This window comes from Hemitrygon akajei, chromosome 10 (genome assembly GCF_048418815.1).
Source record: "Hemitrygon akajei chromosome 10, sHemAka1.3, whole genome shotgun sequence".
NCBI lineage: Eukaryota > Metazoa > Chordata > Chondrichthyes > Myliobatiformes > Dasyatidae > Hemitrygon > Hemitrygon akajei.
In genome coordinates, this window is record NC_133133.1 from 158,779,460 (window position 1) to 158,801,748 (window position 22,289).

Sequence of the window (22,289 nt, forward strand, 5' to 3'; positions counted from 1 at the left end):
TCAATGTTGTCATTCTGTTGCACAAACACATTAATGCAAATGCCGTGGAACAACATGGCACACAAGGTACAGAATACACATTCTTTGAAATATAAAGAGGAAACTATTTCATTTGACTGGTATTCGGGGGCATCTGTTAGGGCATTTTTGGGGTTAGCACATATAACAAATAACTTCAGCAACTAACTTCAGCCACTAATCTTCAAGTCTGAATGGGGCTGTAGATTAAGTTTTAAATGCAGCTCTGGACCGCAGGTTCCTAAAAGTTGTGAACCGCAGTTAACTGGAAGACTATACAATACTGATTTAAATTTCATTTGTGTGTCTGTAGTGGATACAAAGAAGGAGGTGTAAAAGTTCTATATAATTCAAAGGAATCATTGTTAATGCTTGTAAATGTAGAATTGTCCTTTGATCTCTAGCATATAAAATGTCATGTGTTGTTGGGTCAAGCTGGCCTCTTCCTCCAAAAAGAGTCTCAAAATGATGTCTGCTGTGTCTTATTTTGTCAAGTAGCAAAACTACTTCATTTTTACCAGTACTTCTCTCTGGTGACTTTGTTGACACGACAGCAGCATTTTTCGTACAGTAGCCATTGTTTAATAAGGCAACATGATATAATGTTTCATACTGATAAAGCTCTGGACAGAATTAAAGGAAGAAGAGCAATTCCATATATAAATAGACGAAAACCATCTGAAGTCCATGCTGTCATCAATTATTGAATATTAATGAAATATTCAGGAATGCCTTATCACCTCCCAAGGAAAGGGTTCTCTTACACACCCCCTTATCATAACTTTGCTTAAACTGACCAGTGGTTAGAACTAGATTAATTTATGGGTATAGCGTGGCTGTTGTCCTTCGACCCTTCCAGTCCCCTTTCCCTATGGCATTAACATGTAGCCCATCTGAAGATAGTTAAAACATTTCAGCTGGTGACCACAGTTTCTCTGCAGAAAAATCTTGTATTTTCAATCCTAACAGATGGTTTTTGTAAGATGCCAATGAATCAGCAGTATCGACATCTCATTATATTGCTGGTACAGAGTAAGCAGCCCCAGTTTGGTTATGAGCGGCACATCCTTCCGTTGGCCAGAAAGAACTACAAACAGTGAACAGGATTGGAGGCAGCCATTTTGTAAGACAGTCTCTGCAACCACCATTTTGTGAACTGTTTGATGTGTCAATTCTTGCTTTAGGATAAGTTAATCATAGCAATTGTACATGGACGCAAGGAGTTTCTGCTAATGATCAGCTGCACATGAGACCATTCTCAGATGTTTATTGTGTAAGATGGCAGATTTGCAGAGGTAATCTCATCATTGGATCCAATGTCTGAGTGATCCATCTTGACGGGTTTGAAACAGTTAGGGTAGAATAGAACAAAAGAAGTTTGTTAAGTTGAAGGAGAAGGGCATAAACAATACTGTGGGTAGCTCTGAGCTACATCCAATGAGAATCTGACACAGGTCAGTCGGGTGACCTTGTGCCAATTAAATTGAAACATTGTAGACTGGCCTGTTAAGGAAAAGGATAAGAATAGAAGATCTGGGAGCTCGGGCAGTGACAACACTCTGGAGACTAACCATCATGGAAGTGGATGATCCTGCATTGGACGCATAGAAATCATATTGGGACCACAAGAATGCCTGGCTAGCATAGACTCTTGTTTCCAGATTTTACCTTTCCTCTTCTTTGGCTCTTCATGGAGAGTCAGGGAAAACTAGAGGGTGTGCAAGCTGGTGTTCGGTTATGTAAATTCACATGCTTGTGAACTGAGCCAATGGAAGTACTTGCTTGTCAGTTAATACAGATTATCCTGGTGCCTCACTAATCATTATTGCTAAGGGGTATTCCTTGTAATTCTTCAATAGTAAGGTGACAAGACATGGCATTGATCTGATAATGGCTTTTCCAATAACTGGGGCTGACAGATTTGTTTATGAATTGAACAAACTTATTTTCAAATTGCATGTTCGTTACTTGAAGGTTTTGGGACTCTTCAATGCCATTTTTTATTGTCGAGTGCTCGCGTGCATGCATTAATAACATTAGTTCCCCGTGGAAGCTGCAAAAGCCAACCCGGTTCTCCAGCTTAAACTACGGTAACTTTTAATGATGCAGTAGAACCAGCTCTGTCAGCAAAGTGTTTATTGCTGCTTTTAGAACCAAAGGGAAGCAGCAGAGACCTGAATAGATTTTACCATAAAAGTAATTGGCAAAGGTATTAAATCTATCAAGGTTTACAGCACACATTATCTATGGTGTGGAAAAGTTGTAAAGATTTGACTCCCTTACGATGGAACTTCATTACTGATATTGAATCACAAGTAATTGCAACGGTGTTTACCTTTTACTGGATTAGTGGTGATTAGAAAATCTATACTCATAAAAGATACTGCATCTGCAGTTTCAACCGTGCAATTGTCTGTTGGGCTCTGCTAGTGCCAAAGCCATCGTTTGACCTTGCAAGTGACCTCTCTAACCCTATCATTTCCAATACACCCGAGGTGACCTCCGGTTACTCCTTCATATCAGTTACCAGATATATATCACAATCCCTTCCCCCGACACACAAAATTGGCACTTTCAAACTGTCCTCCTGTCCTCGGGTCTCTTCTGCAGCTGTTGACGTACCTGTAATATGCCTTGGAGATTTTCCCAATTTAGGTCACCATAAACATGGAATAGTTCCGCGCTTAAGGATCCTGTTAATTTTCATCACTTTAACTATAAACATAGGGCAGATTTCCTAACCTTCCCCTGATATGGAGCCTGTTGTTTACGGACATCATGTACAACAAGAGAGTCTCTGATCCCATCAAATCAATGGGTTGAATTGCATTGCACTTGGCTCTTGGCCATTACCACTCAAGCCATTGAGTATAAAGGTTGCGAGGTCAAGGTGCAGTTGTATTTAATGCTGGTGGGGCTCTACTTGTGTTCAGTTTTAGTCGCCCTGCTATAGGAAAGATGTTACTAAACTGGAAGTCGTACAGAAAATATGTATGAGGATGATGCCAGGGCATGAGAGACTAAGCTGTTGGGAGAGGTTGGACAAGCCAGGACGTTATTCATTGGAGCATAGGACACAGAGAGGTGATCTTACAGAGATGTCTAAAATCATCTGGGTCATAGATAGGGAAAATACCCTCAGTCTTTTTCCCAGATTTATGTTATCAAGAACCAGAGGGCATAGGTGTAAGAAGAGAGGGGAAAGATTTCAGAGGAACCTGAGGGATTTTTACACAAAGGCTGGTATCTGTGTAGAATTAACTGCCAGAAGAAGTGGTTTGGGCAGGTCCAATAGCAGCTTTTAAAAGGGAGTTGTACAGGTACATGGATTGGAAAGGTTTAGAACAGGAGTTCCCAATCTGGGGTCCATAGACTACTTAGTTAAAGGTAGGGGCCCATGGCATACCAGTATTTGGGAACCACTGGTTTAGAAGGTTATGGCCCAAATGCTTGCCAATGGAACTAGTTTGGATGGGGGCCTAAGGACCTGTTTCTGTGTTGTAGCCTACTGGTTTCAGGGCTGTAGTGAATGGGCATGCATATGCTGAATGAGATTGCATATGAACTGCAGTTAGCTTGCATTTCTCTACAGAACTAACTGATGACTTTCAGCATCATCTGGCTCAATATCTGAGCAGGCTTTTAAAGTAAAGTCATGAGATTGCTGTTGAACGTACTATGCCTCCAAGAACAAATATTCTGTCTGTTGACCCAGTGTCATTGTGCTGTGGAGTGCATGCACAAGTTGGCAAGGAATCTGCTTCCGAACTTTTGACTCCATGTAGGAACAGTTCATTTAACGTGCCTTCCAGCAAGCCAGTACGATTTGGCAGAATGCTGAACGTTCTCAATGATTATGAAGACAAAAGATCCCGCACATGCTTCAATGGAAAACTCTGAACAAGATCTATCATTTTAGCTTTTTTTGATAGCCTGCTTAGAAAGTTTGCTGACCTATTTTGGGATAGTTTTATCTGCTATTTTTGGTATATCACTTCAATATGTATGAATTTTTAAAATAGAGCATTTTCTGAGATTTTTTACAGTATTTCCAGCTCACCTATACAGTCGCATGCCAAGGTTTGGGCACCCCTGGTCCAAATTTCTGTTATTGTGAATGGTTGAGTGAGTAGAAGAAGAACTGATCGCCAAAAGTCATAAAGTTAAAGATGAAACATTCTTTTCAACATTTTAAACAAGATTAGTGTATTATTTTCGTTTTGTGCAATTTTAGAGTGAAAAAAAGGAAAGAAGCACCATGCAAAAGTTTGGGCACCCCAAGAGATTTGAACTCTCAGATAACTTTTACCAACGTCTCAGACCTTAATTAACTTGTTAGGGCTGTGGCTTGTTCACAGTCATTGTTAGGAAAGGCCAGGTGATGCAAATTTCAAAGCTTTATAAATACCTTGACTCCTCAAACCTTGTCCCAACAATCAGCAGCCATGGGCTCCTCTAAGCAGCTGCATAGCACTCTGAAAATTAAAATAAATGATGCCCACAAAGCAGGAGTAGGCTATGAGAAGATAGCAAAGTGTTTTCAGGTAGCTGTTTCCTCAGTTCATAATGTAATTAGGAAATGGCAGTTAACAGGAACGGTGGAAGTCAAGTTGAGGTCTGGAAGACCAAGAAAACTTTCTGAGAGAACTGCTCGTAGAATTTCTAGAAAGGCAAATTTCAGAACCCCCGTTTGACTGCAAAAGACCTTCAGGAAGATTTAGGAGACTTTGGAGTGGTGGTGCACTGTTCTACTGCTCAGTGACACCTGAACAAGTATGACCTTCATGAAAGAGTCATCAGAAGAAAACCTTTCCTACGTCCTCATCACAAAATTCAGCATCAGAAGTTTACAAAGGAACATCTAAACAAGCCTGATGGATTTTGGAAACAAGTCCTGTGGAACGATGAAGTTAGAATAGAACCTTCTGGCCACAATGAGCGAAGGTATGTTTGTGATGCACCATCAATAACTCTCCAAAACGTGAGGCGAGATATTGGCTTTTATTGGCTGGAAGAAAGAACAAGCAGCAATAGACCACCACACTACATCCTGGAGACTGAGGGCAGGGCCCAGGCTCCAATCACCTCCATCTGTGGGAGGAGCCACGGTCAGTGGGAGGAGCCACAGGAGCAGTCAGCGGGTGGGGCGGGGGGGGGGGGTGTCCAGACAGGTATACGTAGTTCACCACAGTTTGAAGAAAACAGGGTGCAGAATTTCATAAAAAGAACACCTCTCCCACAAGCTTCGGGCTTGTGTTGCAGCCAGTGGTACGGGGAACATTTAACTGGTAGAGGGAAGAATTAATTCAATTAAATACCAGCAAATTCTGGAAGCAAACATCACACCGTCTATAAAAAAAAAGCTAAAGATGAAAAGAGGATGACTTCTACAACAGGATAATGATCTTAAACACACCTCAAAATCCACAGTGGACTACCTCAAGAGGCGCAAGCTGAAGGTTTTGACATGGCCCTCACTGTCCCCCAACCTAAACATCATCAGAAATCTGTGGATAAACCTCAAAAGAGCAGTGCATGCAAGACAGCCCAAGAATCTCGCAGAACTAGAAACCTTTTGCAAGGAAGAATGGGTAAAAATCCCCCAAACAAGAATTGAAAGACTCTTAGCTGGCTACAGAAAACGTTTACAAGCTGTGATACTTGCCAAAGGGGGTGTTACTAAGTACTGACCATGCAGGGTGTACAAACTTTTCCTTTTTTGTTATTTTGAAACTGTGAACGATGGAAATAAAAAAATAATCTTGCTTAAAATATTAAAGAAACGTGTCATCTTTAACTTTATGCCTTTTGGAAATCAGGTCATCTTTTACTCGCTTAGCTATTCACAATAACAGAAATTTTGACCAGGGGTGCCCACTGTAGAATTTAAATAATTATATATTTTTTTCATTCAGTAACCCTTGGAAGCAGGGACAAACTGTTGCACTGTTTGATGTAGATCGCCAAACTGAGAAAAGGTTCTGAGCTGAAGCAAAGGAATTTGCCATTTATGTGTAAAGTCCACAGTAACCAATCTTTTTCAACTTATCAATTTAACCTTCTTCTTTTAGTCCACAATAGCATCTGACAACATTGAACCTAGTACTCCATGGACACTGGTGATTATATTAATTTGTGTCAAATTTGTTGATGACTTATAATTGCTGTAGTTTTGCAATTTCCTGTCTTGTTTATGTGACACCCACAAAATTCTTTTCATGTCATTAAAAATAGATTGCTTCTTTTGACATTTTGATAAAGTGGTTTTTAAGTCCATCCTATATAATTACTCAGGGCAGCAAATTTTTTCAAAGGTGTTGCTTCCTTAGAATTTTTATTGTGGTTATGATAGACCACTTGAAGTTGAACATAAATATAGTTTCAGACTCCTTGTATCACATTGGAATTTGGAGAAACATAAAATTAACATTTATTGAATATAGTGCATTTAATTGCATAACAGTACTGATGCTTGGCAATTGTTCAACAGAGCTAAAAATGTTTTGTTGATGATTTTAATTTGCACTCAGTGTCTGAGGCTTTTCACTTAAGTGTCCAACAATAATCAGTCAGCACTGATGGATTCCAGTTGCCCTGATAGCATTTCTCCATGACTGCAATGTCCTGGTGAAACCTTTCACCGTGCTCATCACTGACAGCGCCAAGATTTGCAGTGAAGAAGTCTAAATGGGAATGCAGGAAATGAATCTTTAGTGACATGTTGCACTTCATGGTATTGTATACTTAAAGCATGGAGTCAATCAGCTGCATGTAGTTTGGTGCTCTATAGTTGCCGAGAAAAATTTCAACAATGTCATTGAATGCCTTCCATGCGATTTTCTCCAGTCCCACTAGAAATTCTTTGAATTGCAAGTATGACCTGTTGGATTTGTGGACCAATAAAAATACCTTCCTCAATCTTGGCATCAGTTTTTTTGAGAAATATCTGTCTCAAGTAGCGAAATCCTTCATGGAAATTTTGCAGTCTTGAACCCAGTAATTCTGCTTTTGCCTTTGAGAAATCCAGGTCCCTGACCAGATCATTTAACTCCGATTAAATTATCAGATGAAACTCACTCAACATAAAGGTTACTGTGTCATTTTCCATTCCTGGCTCATATGCCATGGCATCTTCACCTAGTTCCTCCAGACTCCATGTCTCTGGTGGCTCTGGGACTGGAAGACTATCGTCATGCAGCACAGGTCTCATAGCTGAAGGGAGATTGGGCTATTGAGCGGATTTCTTGTTTTTAACAGGGAAACCAGACACACTGGTCAGACAGAAGTAGCAGTCTGTCACGTGATCCTTCTGCTCTCACCATATCATTGGGACAGCGAACAGCACTGACTTACGAGTACCTCTGAGCCAAGCTCTAAGATTGACAGTGCATGTTGTGCAGCAAATGTGAGGAGCCCAGGCTTTATCTTGGTCGCCCATTTTACACCCAAAGTAGAGCTCATAGGCTTTCTTGATACGCGGAATCATGCTCTGTCTTTGAGAATTAAGCGTATGCTCACCACAACAGGAAGTATCGCGGCTGTTGCAGCATTGGCAAGACATTTTGCTATCACAAATACTCTGGAAAATACAATTACTTTATTATAATGAGTACACGCAATACACTATGCACGTAGAGCATGCACATCAGCCTGACCGCAAGCCAGTAAGACATGTAAACATAATGCATAGAATAGTGTGTGCATGATGCTTTTATAGCCTTTCTAAATCCTGTCCTGCCATGCAGCATATGCCTTGCCTAAGAATGCCCAGGCATGCCTGGATAAGATAGAAAACTTTACAGCTTACATCATGGGCAACATTTTAATTGACTTGAATTATGAAGGGAAATAATAAATATAGGCGATTTCAAAATAACGTTGCGTGACAGAGACATTTCATGCTGATTTTCATGGCCAGCAGCCCAAAATTCATAAGATACACCCACAAATACTTAGGAAGCAAAATCTTTGTTGTGCAGTATTATGGAATGCAATGCCAACCTGAAACCAGAAACTAAATAAATTTTAGTTTTGCCCTGAGTTAAAACAGCTCTATTTTATTTTCCATTTACACTGCCTGAAAATAAATAGCCTACAGAAGCATCCAACTTAAGTTGCTCTAAAAATGGTCTAATTTGTATCAATCACAAAGATGGGCTCCATTACTAAACTAATTTTAGGCTGTTGATCAAAATGGGCATTTGTGAATTATAATTGCCTAAATGAAATTAATTGATTTGATGTACAGCATTAGGCGAGATCAGTGGATGGAAATGTAATTTTGAAGAGCAAGTACTGTTACTTTCCATGAGTCAGTAGGTTGTTTGCTGTGGTAATATTCATAAGATCCACAAAAGCCACTGATCGGTTCCCTCGGGAAATTACTAAGACGAGTGAAAGCCTATCTTTGAAAGGCGAAGGATCATAATAAACCGCATTATATATTCAAATGAAAGGCACTAGAAGAAGGGTTATTTTACATGCTGTTGATAACAAAGATATCATAATAATGGATTTATTGCTGAAAATAACCCAAACCACACAAAAGGCATTATACTATGCAGAAATTGATTAGTAATCATTTACAAGACACTCTAGCAATGACTCACAAGGACTGTACGTTTAACAGTGAAAATATTTGCACAGGCAGTGTTTTATATTAAATCTTTTATCTGATGAGTTCTTATTATAATTGCCAGCCTATAGATGCACCATTAATGTAAAGCCAAGATGAAGGCAAAAGGGAGAGTTTGTTGATTTTCTGTCTTGTCTTGACCCTGTTGCTGTCCATGGCTTGAGCTCGGAAAATCCTGCAATAGTGTCTTCCTTCGGACACAGTGCTCCTCAGGTGCACAGACATAGAAACATAGAAAACCTGCAGCACAATACAGGCCCTTCAGCCCACAAAGTTGTGCCGAACATGTCCCTACCTCAGAAATTACTAGATTTCCCCATAGCCCTCTGTTTTTCTAAGCTCCACGCACCTATCTAAAAATCTTAAAAGACCCTATCGTATCCGCCTCCACCACCGTTGCCGGCAGACCATTCCATGCACTCACTACTCTCTGAGTAAAAAACTTACCCCTGACATCTCCTCTGTACCTACTCCCCAGCACCTTAAACCTGTGTCCTTTGTGGCAACCATTTCAGCCCTGGGAAAAAGCCTCTGACTATCCACACGATCAATGCCTCTCATCATCTTATACACCTCTATATCAGGACATACTTGGGGACAGTAGCGGAAAACCAACGTCGACTGTTTATTTCCCTCCATAGATGCTGACTGAGCATCTGAGCTCCTCCAGCATTTTGTCTGTGCTGCTCAAGATTTCCAACACCTGCAGAACCTCGTGAGTCCTTTACCTAGTTGGAGACTGGACTGTGCATCGTATGTAACGGTGGCACACAATGGCATAGACGTTATCACAACACTTCACAGCTCCCAGATGTAAGATTGGGGTACGATTCCTGCCACTGCCTGTAAGCAGTTTGTACATTCTCCCCGTGACTGCATGGATTTTCTCTGGGTTCTCCAGTTTCCTGCCACATTCCAAAGGTGAATAGGATACAGTTAGTAATTTATGGCCATACTATGTTGGAGCCAGAAACTGATTTAAATGTTTGCAGAACAACGCATTTCACTGTGTGCTTCAATGTACAGGTGAAAAATAAAAATCTAATCTCTATTCTTTATCTACTAACATTAACTGCAAGTTTAAGAAATATCCAGAAAGATTAAGCCACATGTGGGAATATTTCAATTACTTTCATACACCACAAGAACACCCGCAATAATATAGTCCGTACGTGAGATGCCTTCTCCAGGAAGATGTGCAATATTTCCATTTAGGATTGGTTCTTGCAGTGATTCTAAATTTTCACTGTAACTTTAGCATGGCTGCACAGTGGCTACTGCTTTACATCAGTGGGCAACTTAGGATCTAATTGACATTATAAATCATGTTGTTTTGTTGTATGCTGTGCTCAGTTTTGACCTCCATGTCTCATGACCAGCCTCTTTTCGATGTGCCAAGGACGCAGCCTAGAAGACTAGCACGCCTTCAGGGTGCCGGAATTTTGTGGCTCTGGAGGCAGACAGACTTGATGTAGGTGCTGCCACCTAGTGCGTTGTGGGAGACGGTTAAAATTGTTTGGACTAGATGGGCCGAATGGCCTCTCTGTGCTGTAATTTTCTATGACTCTGTGACTACAAGGCTTTCGCCTTGCCTGTGAGATGAATTGACTCACATAGTTGAGTAAAATGGATTAATATAGATGGGTACAGTGGTTATCAAGGACATAGTGGGCAGAATGGCCCATTTTTGGGCTATATGTATCTATGACTTGTGATTTAATAACTACCTGCTCATTACTCTTATCAGAAACATTTTAGACACAGCTAAAACATCTGCATATTTCCAATGTTGCAATTAATGACCAACCAACTGCAGAACCTGATGTTGAAGTGTCAGTTTGTCTTGAGCCTGAAGGAATCTGACCCTATGGATTGAGTTTAAGTTCAAACAGGTGCATATTCAGTTAAAGGATTTGTTTTCAGGTTGGCTCCATCTATTCATGGAAGCCAGCAATACAGCAGAATGGCTATTGCGTCAGCATGGAGCACTCAGTAAGTTCTGAATTTATAGTGCATTTATATAGATCCAAGGATAACTTACTTTCACGAAAGACTCCAGATGGAATATTCAGTGTTTTGGGCAGACATGAGTCAGTACTTTGTTCAGCTAAGGATGATTCGTTTAATGTCACTATTTGTTTTTTTTTTTGTGTCTATGGTTAAGTCATTTCGAGTATGGAAATAATAGTAAGTGGACTTGAGTGGTCTGACCTGGTTTTAATTTTGTACCTGAGCAAAGCTTTAGCTTCATTACTCTTCTCCAGTGAAGGAAGACTGAACCACTATGCAACTTATTGTGAAGCCAAATTTATTGTTATAGGATTGATAGCAGCTTGCCTTGTTTTTTTTTATTGTGTTACCCACTGAAACCGCAATTTAACAAAAACAATAGTCACTATGGGGAGAGATCAGGCGGCAGCAAAGGGAAAATCAAACTCCAAAGATGTGGGAAATGTAAAATAAAATGAGAAAATGCCAAGAGTGCTTAGCAGGTCAGGCAACAGCTGCTGAAGAGAAGGAGAGTTAGAGTGAAGGCCCCTTGTTGGAAATGAGAAAACAAGTTATTTTGAAGTTGCAGAGATGATGTAGAAAGGGGTAGGATGAAGAAGAGATAAACTTGCAGTCAGATGTGCCATGATCATTAAATAGCAGAGCAGGCTCAAAGAGTCGATTGGCCAACGTCTGATTTCTATGACACTCTGCACGTAGGAGTCTTCCTGCAGAGATCATTGTAGTCTACTGTGGAGGCCCCACTTCAAACCCTTCCACCAGTCTTTGACAAGAGAGAATGATGGGACGGAGTTTCATTTCCTGTAAAATTCTGATGATGTTTTTAGATGCAGTTTAAAAAATTGGCTCTAAGCACTTTCAAATAAAAATTAAAATATATAAACATACATAATTAAATGCATTAAGGTTATCCTTTGAAATTGCTTTGCTGCTCATGGTAGGCTGAACAGGCTGAGTTTTATTTTATTTAGCATGAAGTCGGCCATTCTGGTCCTTCGAGCCACGCCACCCGAGCAGACCTACAACCCTGATTAACCCTAACCTAATCACATGACAATTTAAAATGAGCAATTAATCTACCTGGTATGTCTTCGGACTGTAGGAGGAAACCAGAACACCCATGTAAAACCCGTGTGTTCCATGAGGGGGGAGGCAGCGTTCAGAGACTCCTTGCAGAACAATGCCAGAATTTAGCTCCAAACTCCAGAATGCTTCGAGCTGTAATAGCATTGTATTAACCGCTACGCTACTGTGGCACTCAAATGCCAACTCAGAAATCACCAAAATGATTGCAAAATGCTTTAAGAATATATATTTTAAAATTTATTAATGTGTTGTGGACTTCAAGTAAAGTCGTCACTTTTTTATTGTCATTTCGACCATAACTGCTGGTACAGTAAAAATGAGAATGTTTTTTCAGGACCATGGTGTTACATGACACAGTACAAAAACTAGACTGAACTACGTTAAAAAAACAACACAGAGAAAAACTACACTAGACTGCAGACCTACCCAGGACTGCATAAAGTGCACAAAAACAGTGCAGGCATTACAATAAATAATAAACAAGCCAATAGGGCTGTAAGGTTGATGCACCATCAATAACTCTCCGTGACGTGAGGCGAGATATCGGCTTTTATTGGCTGGAAGAAAGAACAAGCAGCAATTGACCACCATACTACATCCTGGAGACTGAGGGCAGGGCCCAGGTTCCAATCGCCTTTATACCGGGGTCCGTGGGAGGAGCCACGGTCAGTGGGAGGAGCCACAGGAGCAGTCAGCGGGGGGGGCATGTCCAGACAGGTATATGTAGTTCACCACAAAGGTGTCAGTCCAGGCTCTGGGTATTGAGGAGTCTGATAGCTTGGGGGAAGAAACTGTTACATAGTCTGGTCGTGAGAGCCCAAATGCTTCGGTGCCTTTTCACAGACAGCAGGAGGGTGAAGAGTTTTTATGAAGGGTGCGTGGAGTCCTTCATAATGCTGTTAGCTTTGCGGATGCAGCGTATAGTATAAGTGTCCGTGATGGCGGGAAGAGAGACTCCAATGATCTTCTCAGCTGACCTCACTATCCGCTGCAGGGTCTTGCGATCCGAGATGGTGCAATTTCCGAACCAGGCAGTGATGCAGCTGCTCAGGATGCTCTCAATACAACCCCTGTAGAATGTGATGAGGATGGGGGGTGGGAAATGGACTTTCCTCAGCCTTCACAGATAGTAGAGACACTGTTGGGCTTTCTTTGCTATGGAGCTGGTGTTGAGGGGCCAGGTGAGATTCTCCGCCAGGTGAACACCAAGAAATTTGGTGGTATAATTAACAATTGCTACCCTTTCCCATTATCCTTAAAAGAGGCATTTATTTCGGAAGGGTCTGAAATCACATGTAGGCCTGATGAAGTATGGATGGGAGATTTCCATCTTGAAGAACATTAATAAACCAAATGAGTTTTTACAACAGTTTGTAGTTTCATAATGGACACTAGCTTTTCGTAAAATTCCAGATTTATTTAATTACTGAATTTAAATTCCCCAGCTGCCATGGTGGGATTGTGGTAACTGTGGTTTAAGAAATGTTAAAGCCCAGCTGTGTGTTTTCCAGACACTTGCTGGGTTAGGAATTGCTCCCTGACCTATGGTCAGTGCAGTTAAAGTTGTATCCCCAAGGCAGGTTAAGATTGCTGCTGAACTGTAGTTGCCAGTTCACAGAAGCCTCAAGTACAGAGAGCTACTGATTGCAATGAAGCATTATGTGAAGAAAAGTTTACAGGGAATAATGTTCGTATAAGACAACATCCCGTGGGAACTCAGTATCACACGCATTTCACAATAAGGTCCATGGTGAACAATAAAGGTAGCTATAAAGGTAAAAGGTTCACCAAGGTTATATTTTAAGTATGGTGGTGGCATCCGTCAGTCTCGAGAGACCATGGATCTGCGCCTGGAGTTTCCAGGGCGCAGGCCTGGGCAGGGTTGTATGGGAGACCGGCAGTTGCCCAAGCTGCAGGCCTTCCCCTCTCCATGCCACCGATGTTGTCCAAGGGAAGGGCACTAGGACCCATGCAGCTTGGCACCGGTGATGTCGCAGAGCAATGTGTTGTTAAATGCCTTGCTCAAGGACACAAACACACTGCCTCAGCTGAGGCTCGAACCAGTGACCTTCGAACCACATGCCAACACTTAAGTAATTATTGACATTATTACCTGTAGCAAATACTATGGGAAATAGCGTCAGTAATGGGTTATTTTACTATAGGAATTGAAGTGATAGACAATTCAAACATTTCAAAGCATAAAGCAAATGATTTAATATGTACTGTTAACAAATATAAAATCATCACGATTTTTTTTCTAATGAAAACTCAGAGCTGAAGAATTAAAACTTTAGAACCGAATTAAATGAGTCAAAATAAATAACTTAATCACAGTGTTTTTTTTTCTCTCTAAATCCCCAAGCTATGACTCCCTATTCTAACTAGCATAAGTTCAAAGAGCTGATTTCCCAGAAAAATAGGGTATCAATTCTGGATTCCACTTGAAATCCAGCCACTAAGTAGAGTGACTGATTCAAGATTCAAGATTTTTTATTGTCATTCTTCGAATTTGTGTAAGTACAAGGGGAGAACAAAACGATTCTTGTTCCAATGTAGCATAAGAATATACAGTAATCATAAAAACCACAATAAAATAGCAGAACTTCCCATTAGCCAAACATGCTAATTCCATTTCCCGTTCCGACATGTTGGTCCATGACCTCCTCTTGTGCCAAGATTAGTCACATCTCAGGGTGGAGGAGCACCACCTTATGTCTCTAACCTGATGGAATGCATATTGATTTCTCCTTCCGGTTAAAAAAAATTCCATCCCCTCTTCCCTCCATTCCCCTACCAGCCTCTTACCTCTTGCCTATCACCCCCCACCCCCTTGGATCCCCTCCCTCCCCTTCACCACCTTTTTATTCTGGTGTCTTCCCCCCTCCATTCAGTTCTGAAGAAGGGTCTCGGCCCAAAATGTGGACGATTCATTTCCATAGATGCTGCCTGACCTGCTGAGTTCTTCCAACATTTTGTGTGTGTTGCTTTGGATTTCCAGCATCTGCAGACTTTCTCGTGTTTACAGTAAATATACAATCAATCCTACAAGACACAATGTACAAGTAACTGTTGAGTGTGGCCCTATACATCAGATCAGTTTATATAAATAGACTGATCAGCTGTACATAAAGTGATGCTAGCTGCAGGACTATCGGAACATAACTCTGACAGGAAATAGTAAAGTGGTTGACGTGGACGAAATAGTGGTGGGGGCTGATGGGGTGGTTAATAGGTGGAGCTGTAGATCAGACTGACAGCTTGGAGGAAGTTTTTTTATGAGCCTAGTGGTCCTGGTGTGGGTGCTGTGTAGCTCCTCCCTGATGGAAGTGGGACAAACAGTCCATAAGCGAGTGGGTGAGATCCTTAATGATATTGCTGGCCTCTTACTGGCACTTTTCTGGTGGCAGTGATGTAGCAACTCCTTCCGTTCAGTAGGTCATGAATTTATGTTAGTCTGAAAAGACCAAAGACTGAGTTTACTGGGCATGTCTGAATGCTGGCATGATTGGGCCCATCATTCTTGCTTCAGCATGAAGAAAAGTGCTGTCATATACTGCCCAGTGTAACCTTACATGGAATTTACCCTGTGTGTATGGTTGTCAATATTGAAATACCACCTGATGCTGTTAAATAGGTTCATAACCTTTCACACATCCGCTGAAGTATCTTGCTGATAACTGAGCTTTGGGAATTTGGTGAATTGTTGCTTGAGTCAGAGGAAATACCAACTATTTTCTTTCCTATCATTTTATCACCTTACATTCCCAAGCTACTGATTCTTAATTGAATATCACTGTGCATTGCTTGTTATGCTGTGGACCTTAGCCTATGTGGTGTGTTATTGTGACTGAGTGGACAGGAACAGAGTGGAAGGACCTGAAGTCAGTGGGAATCTCTGGACTGGTAATTTGTTGCCTCTTTCTCCTTCTATTTAAACACCTTACAATCCCACCATGCCTTCCCTAAGATCTCCCACTTACTCGTCAGATTGCTAGCCTGATTTCAAAGTGTGAAGTGAATTTATTATCGAAGTACATATATGTCACCATATACAACCCTGAGATTCATTTTCCTGTGAGCCTACTCAGCAAATCTACAGAGCAATAACTATAACAGGATCAATGAAAGATCGACCAGAGTGCAGAAGACAACAAACTGTGTCTATGAACCTATAAATAAATAGCAATAAATAACAAGAACAGGAGGTAATGAGATAAGGAGTCCTTAAAGTGAGATCATTGGTTGTACAAACATCTCAATGATGGGGCATCAAGTACAGTCATCCTCTTTTATTAAAGAGCCTGGTGAATGAGGGCTAGTAACTGTTCTTGAACCTGGTGGTGCGAGTCCTGAGACTCTTGTACCTTCTACCTGATGGCAGCAGTGAGAATAGAACATAATCTCAGTGGTCTAGATCTCTGTTGATGGATGCTGCTTTCCTATGGCAGCTTTGCGTATAGATGTGCTCAATGATTGGGAGAGCTTTACCCAAGATGTACTGGGCCGAATCCACTTACGTACAGATTGTTTGTGCATTAAATAAACTGGCCTAATTATCAAAAAAAAATACTGATTTTAGTAATTTGTTTCAGTGTTGTAAAAATATTTACTTATAATGCATGTATTTTTAACTTGCAACATTCAGTTAGTTGCCCTGTCATTAGTATGACTTGTACTAAATAGTCTTCTTTGCCTTGCAGCTGATGAAGCATTCTGCCATGAGATTTCCAGCAGGAAATTGGGGTCTCTTGGTGCTCCTGGGGAGCTTGGTTCGGCTGAGCAGTGCAGACTGTGAGGATGCAAGGAAGGATGTCGAGCTGGACTTAAACATGCAGTACAGCTTTCCCAGCTTCACTGCAGAAACGTTCATACAGAACGTAGTCCTCCACAAACAGCGCATTTACGTAGGAGCAACAAACAAGATCTACGTCCTGAACAGTAACCTGCAAAAGACTTCTGAGTTCAAAACTGGCCCCGTGCGGGAGTCCTTGAATTGTTCACCATGTGACAACTGTGAGGAGTTGGCAAACCACTCTGAATCTGTGTGGAGGAACAATACGAACATGGTTTTGCTTGTCGAAACGTTCTACGGAGATCAACTTATCAGCTGTGGCAGCGCAAGGAACGGTGTCTGTTTCCTTCACAATCTCGAGGAAAATGCTCTTGCCAATTTTTCAAACAATGCCCAGTGTATGTACTCATTTGCCAACAATAACCATGACATGTACCCGGACTGTATTGCCAGCCCCCTAGGTACAAAGGTGTTGATAAAGAAGGACGATCGATTTGTGAATTTGTACATCGGTGCAACACTGAGCTCTGCTCCTCTGTATTCCCGGTTACATTCAGTATCTATAAGGAGGATAAAGGAATCCGAAGATGGCTTTCAGTTCATCTCTGAACGTTCATATATGGATGTTATTCCACAGTCTAGGGACACCTACCCAATTAAGTATCTTTACACTTTCGAAAGTGGGAACTACGTGTACTTTTTAACTGTGCAGAAAGAAAGTTTGCAATCTAAATCATTTCACACCAGAATTATTCGACTGTGCACCTCAGATCCTTTGTTGAACTCTTATGTTGAAATGCCGCTGGAATGTATCATCAGTGAAAAGCGAAGAAAGAGATCCTCAAATATAGAAGTGTTCAACATCGTTCAGGCTGCATACGTAGCCAAACCGGGTGCAGACCTTGCTGAACAATTGGGGGTTTCTGCTGAAGAGGATGTACTCTTTGCAGTATTTGTACAAAGTAAACCAGAGTCCTTGGAGCTTACCAACAGATCAACTGTCTGTGCATTTTCTGTAAAGTTCATCAATCAATTCTTTGAACTGTTCATTGACAGGTGTCAGAAAGAAAAGCTTCCCAAAGGCCTTCACCATTTTCACAGTGATGCCAATAGACACTGCATCAGTAAAGTAAGTTGACATTCAAATAATAGTATCATGATGTATCTCTGACTTATGAAGCCAAAAAAGACACATTTTCCTGCAGGATATTATAATACATTAAATGGCAAATGCTGGGAGAATGCCAATGTGTCTTTCACGAGTGTTCAAATTGGTAATTCAGAATGGGCCCCTGATGCATTTAACCAGATGGATTTTTCATATCAGTTTGATCGCTGCAATAGATGAGTCATCGTTTTTTCCCACTCATAATGTATGGAAGGAGAAATGAAAGGTTCCCTGTAATGTAATTGTGAGGATGCCTAAAGCAGTTGTATCAATTTCCTTTCTCTTCTGTTCTTTTACCCGAGCTATTAAATGGTTTACTTTAAACTAATTAACACCTCCATTAGTAGAAAGAGCTCGGCTGACGTTAAAGTACTGTGTTGAAGGCAGTGAGAAGACATTGGTTCCTTTAAGAATAATTTTACATCTATAAAAATATGGAATGTGCGAAGTTACTAAAGGCCATTGGAATAATCGAATAATGCTATATTCCACAATGCCTTTAACACACTTTCTATTGATTTTTTTTTCTTCCTGAGTAATATACAATTCATTGCTATCAGCGAATAAAATCTATCCCATCACAGTCACCCTCACCTTCTCAGGCAATTTATTCCATGTATTCACCAATCTCTGCATCATTTTTTTACATTTTAGGTAATGCCCTTATGGGAAATGGAGAAATTAAATCATGAGTTCATGTAATCCTGTTCAAGGCAGGGTTCAAAATTTTCTGTCCTCATCTTGTAAAGATGTGGGGAAGATTATAAAATAAGATTATTAAGAAGTAGTTTAAAGAGGTGGTTGTAAATTGGCACAGACTCAATACAACGAAGAGCCTGTTTCCATACTGTGTTTCTCTGACTGTATTGTCATCCTCAATGACAGGCCCATTCACATCCCACATTGTACCAGCATCTCCCATCCTACTGTGAATGGTTTCCACTCAGTTTTGATCTCCTCTGTGGCCCCATGGATCTCCCCACCATACTTTTTGCCCAACCCCTCACCGACTGAACTTTTCCTGTGTCCATCACGTCAATCACTAGCCTGCCTGCTGCCATCAATCTTTGCCCCTTCACTTGTATTTATCTCTCCAACCCCCTGACTTCATCTCCACCCTCCCCACTCCTCAGCCCTACCCTGATCTTCTCACTGTGCATTTATCATCATTTCCATCTCCCCTAACCCTCACTGTCTTCCCTCTAATCATGTCTCCTGCCCAGGCCCCAGTACTCTTCTCTTCGGCAATATCTTCTCCAACTCCTCCAACCCCTGTGCTTGCCCGTCTATGCTAGCAAAGTCTGAGGAGGCATGGTTTCTCACAACTTCCCTCAGAAAGGGGTAATCCAGCACACACTGAAGACCCTCTAACACAGAATTTCTTTACATTTTTATTCTTTTTTTATAAGTCTACTATTATTTTGCTCTTTTTATTTCCAGTACCTTGGATATGATGTCTTCAATCACATGTCCACCAGTCACCTCGAGATCCATTTCCTTCATTTGTTCAATGTCTAACAACAATAAATTCTCCAGATCAGGAGTTGGAGTTCCCAACCTTGATCCAATATCATTAAGCCAGGGATCCATGGATCCTAGGATAGGAACACCTGCGCTAGATAGTTGTCGGTATTTTTTCCTCTGCCTCAGGAACTCAATCCATGGTAGTCAATGCCATGAATTTCAAAGTCAAAGTGTAACGTGCTGATCCACATGTGCAGTACATTTAGTACCATTGACAGACGATGAATTGCCAAGACATTATGACAGTTCGACACAATCAGTATATCACCTGTCTTTTCCAAATCTCTTCACTTTTTTTCATCCACTTTAAAATGGGTGTTCAACCAGATTTACTGAGAACTCAGAATCCAGCATCCATCATTAAGGACCCCCATCACCCAGGATATGCCCTGAAGGCACCCACTCAATGATTCAGGAACTGCTTCTTCCCCTCTACCATCAGATTTCTGAATGGACATTGAACTCACGAACACTACTTCACTACTTTTTTTCCTCCTCTTTTTGCACTACTTATTCAACTTTTTTGAAATCTATATACATTTATGCTAATTCAGTTTTGGTTATTATGTAGAGCATTGTACTGCTGCCGCCTAACAGCAAACTTCAGGGCACATGTCAATGATAATAAACCTTATTCTGATTCTGAATATCTCCCGAGTCTGACAGTCATGGCTTCGGGTGCCTTCCAGAAATCTGGCCCCCTATCTTTCTCAGGACATTGCTGAGAAAGCGTGGCTGTGTTGTGGGACTGTCCATCAGTTTGCATGTTAAGCTAAGGTTCCATCTTCCCAAGTTAGATGGATGCAAAAGATTGACTGACACAACTCCAAGAAAAACAGGGGAACTGTCATGCTGTTTTGACCAGTATTGATCACTTCAGAGACATGCATCTTGGCCATGTCTCTCTGCACTACTGAAGTTCATCATTGGCAGTAATGTGCTTGCGGATGACTTAACACATTTGAAGTTGAACCCTGATCTTAAATGATATCTAACTCTCTTCAGCCCAGCTCTCCAAATGAGTAAGTATTTCATCAGGATTTTAGAGTCAGAGTGTCATAGGGCATTACAGTGCAGATGCAGGCACTTTGCCCATCCACTCCATTGTGCTGTCAAGCCCCATCAACCTGCACCGAGGCAATAGCCCTCCATACCTCTTACATCCGTGTACCTATTCAGACTTTTCTTAAATGTTGCAGTCAAACCTGCATCCACCACTTCAAAGTACAAAGTAAGTTTATCATCAAAGTACATATACAAACCTGAGGTTCATTTTCTTGTGGGCATTCACAATAAATGCAGAGATCCACAATGAAATCAGTGAAAGACCACACATAATAAAGCAAACAACCAGTGTGCAAAAGACAACAGACTGCAAATACAAAAAGAGAAAAAAATAGCAATTAATAAATATCAAGAGCATGAGATGAAGAGTCCTTGAATGTGAACCATTAGGTTGTGGGAGCAGTTCAGTGTTGGGTTAAGTGAAGGTACCGCCTCTGGTTCAAGAACCTGATGGTCTTGAACCTGGTAGTGTGGGTCCTGAGACTCCTGTACCTCCTTCCTAATACCAGTAGCAAGATGTTGGGGGTCCTTGATGATGGATGCTGCTTTCCTGCAACAGCGCTCCATAGAGATGTGCTCAAAGGTGGGCTGGTCTTTACTGCGATGGACTAGGCTGAATCCACCACTTTATCCTGTCAGGGGTGTTGGTGTCTCCATACCAGGCTGTGATGCAATATGCTCTGAGCCACACATCTTAGAAGTTTGACAAAGTTTTAGATGACATGCCAAATCTTTACAAACTTCAAAGAAAGTGCTTTCTTTGTAATGGCACTTATGTGCTGGACCCAGCGCAGATCCTCTGAAATGATACACCAAGGAATGAGTTGGCACACTCACACCACCCTCCGAGTGAAGAAGCTCCCCCTCAGATTCCCCTTAAGTATTTCATTTTTCACTCTTAACCTATGACCTTTAGCTCTAGTCTCAGCCAACCTCGGCAGGAAAAATCCTGCTTGCCTGTACCCTGTCTATACCCTTCATAATTTTGTAAACCTTCATCAAAGCTCCCCTCATTCTCCTATGACTCAGGGAATAAAGTCTTAACCTATACAACGTTCCCCTATAACTCAGGTTTTGTAGTCCCAGCAACATCATTGTAAATTTTCTCCGTGCTCTTTCTATAGTATCGATATCTTTCCTGTAGATAGGTGACCAGAGCTGCTCATTACATTCCAAATTTGGCCTCACCAAAGTTTTAAATAACTTTAACTTAACATCCCAATTCCTGTACTCAGTGCTTTGATTTATGAAGACCACGGTGCCAAAAGCTCTCTTTACAACCCTATCTGCCTGTGACTCCACTTTCAAGGAATTGTGGATCTGCATTCCCAGAACCCTTTGTTCAATCACACTTCTCAATGCCCTACCATTCACTGTGTAAGTCTTCGCCTGGTTGGTCCTCCCAAAGGTCAACATCTCACACTTGTCTGCATTAAATTCCGTCTGCAATTTTTCAGCCCATTTTTCCAGATGGACCAGATCCCACTGAAAGCTTTGATAACCTTCCTCAATGTCCACTGAGCCCCTAATGGTGATGTCATTGAGAAAATTGCTGATCCAATTTACCACAAAAAAGCGAAGATTTTTTGCCTGGCAAAATTGGCGCATCCAAATGCCAAGCAAGTTCTGTTGTCCTAAATATGTTGCACAATGTGACTTCCACATTTCATCTATTTGTCTTAGAACAGAGTTGTCGCTGAGTGGAATTGCTTTAATTATTTGATCTGGTGACTTAGGCAGATCTGTTCAGAACATCCCTCACTGCTGACAGAATCAGTTCTTCTTCAGTTGTATGAGGCTTTCCAGATTTGACAATGAGCAATGAAATGTTACATGTAGCATGCAAACCATCACTGTTTTGTTGCGAATTACTGGCAAACATGTTTTGAAGGTTTTTTTTCTATAAGTTTTGACAAAGTGACTGGAGATTAGCCAAGTTTTTGTTTGCTTAGCTGAATGTATTCTCTTCAAACGTTCAGGGAGCCAAG

The 22,289-nt window shown here is 41.2% G+C and overlaps 1 protein-coding gene across 2 annotated transcripts in view; it reads left to right on the forward strand.

Annotated features, from left to right (window-relative positions):
• Window positions 1-22,289, forward strand: part of met (MET proto-oncogene, receptor tyrosine kinase) — a 132,247-nt gene that overhangs the window by 17,341 nt on the left and 92,617 nt on the right. For both annotated transcript variants that reach the window (XM_073059509.1, XM_073059508.1), the window contains exon 2: window positions 16,453-17,673. In XM_073059509.1, the coding sequence (XP_072915610.1) occupies window positions 16,456-17,673 (1,218 nt within the window). In that variant the 5' untranslated portion in view covers window positions 16,453-16,455. The remainder of the gene's footprint in view (window positions 1-16,452; window positions 17,674-22,289) is intronic.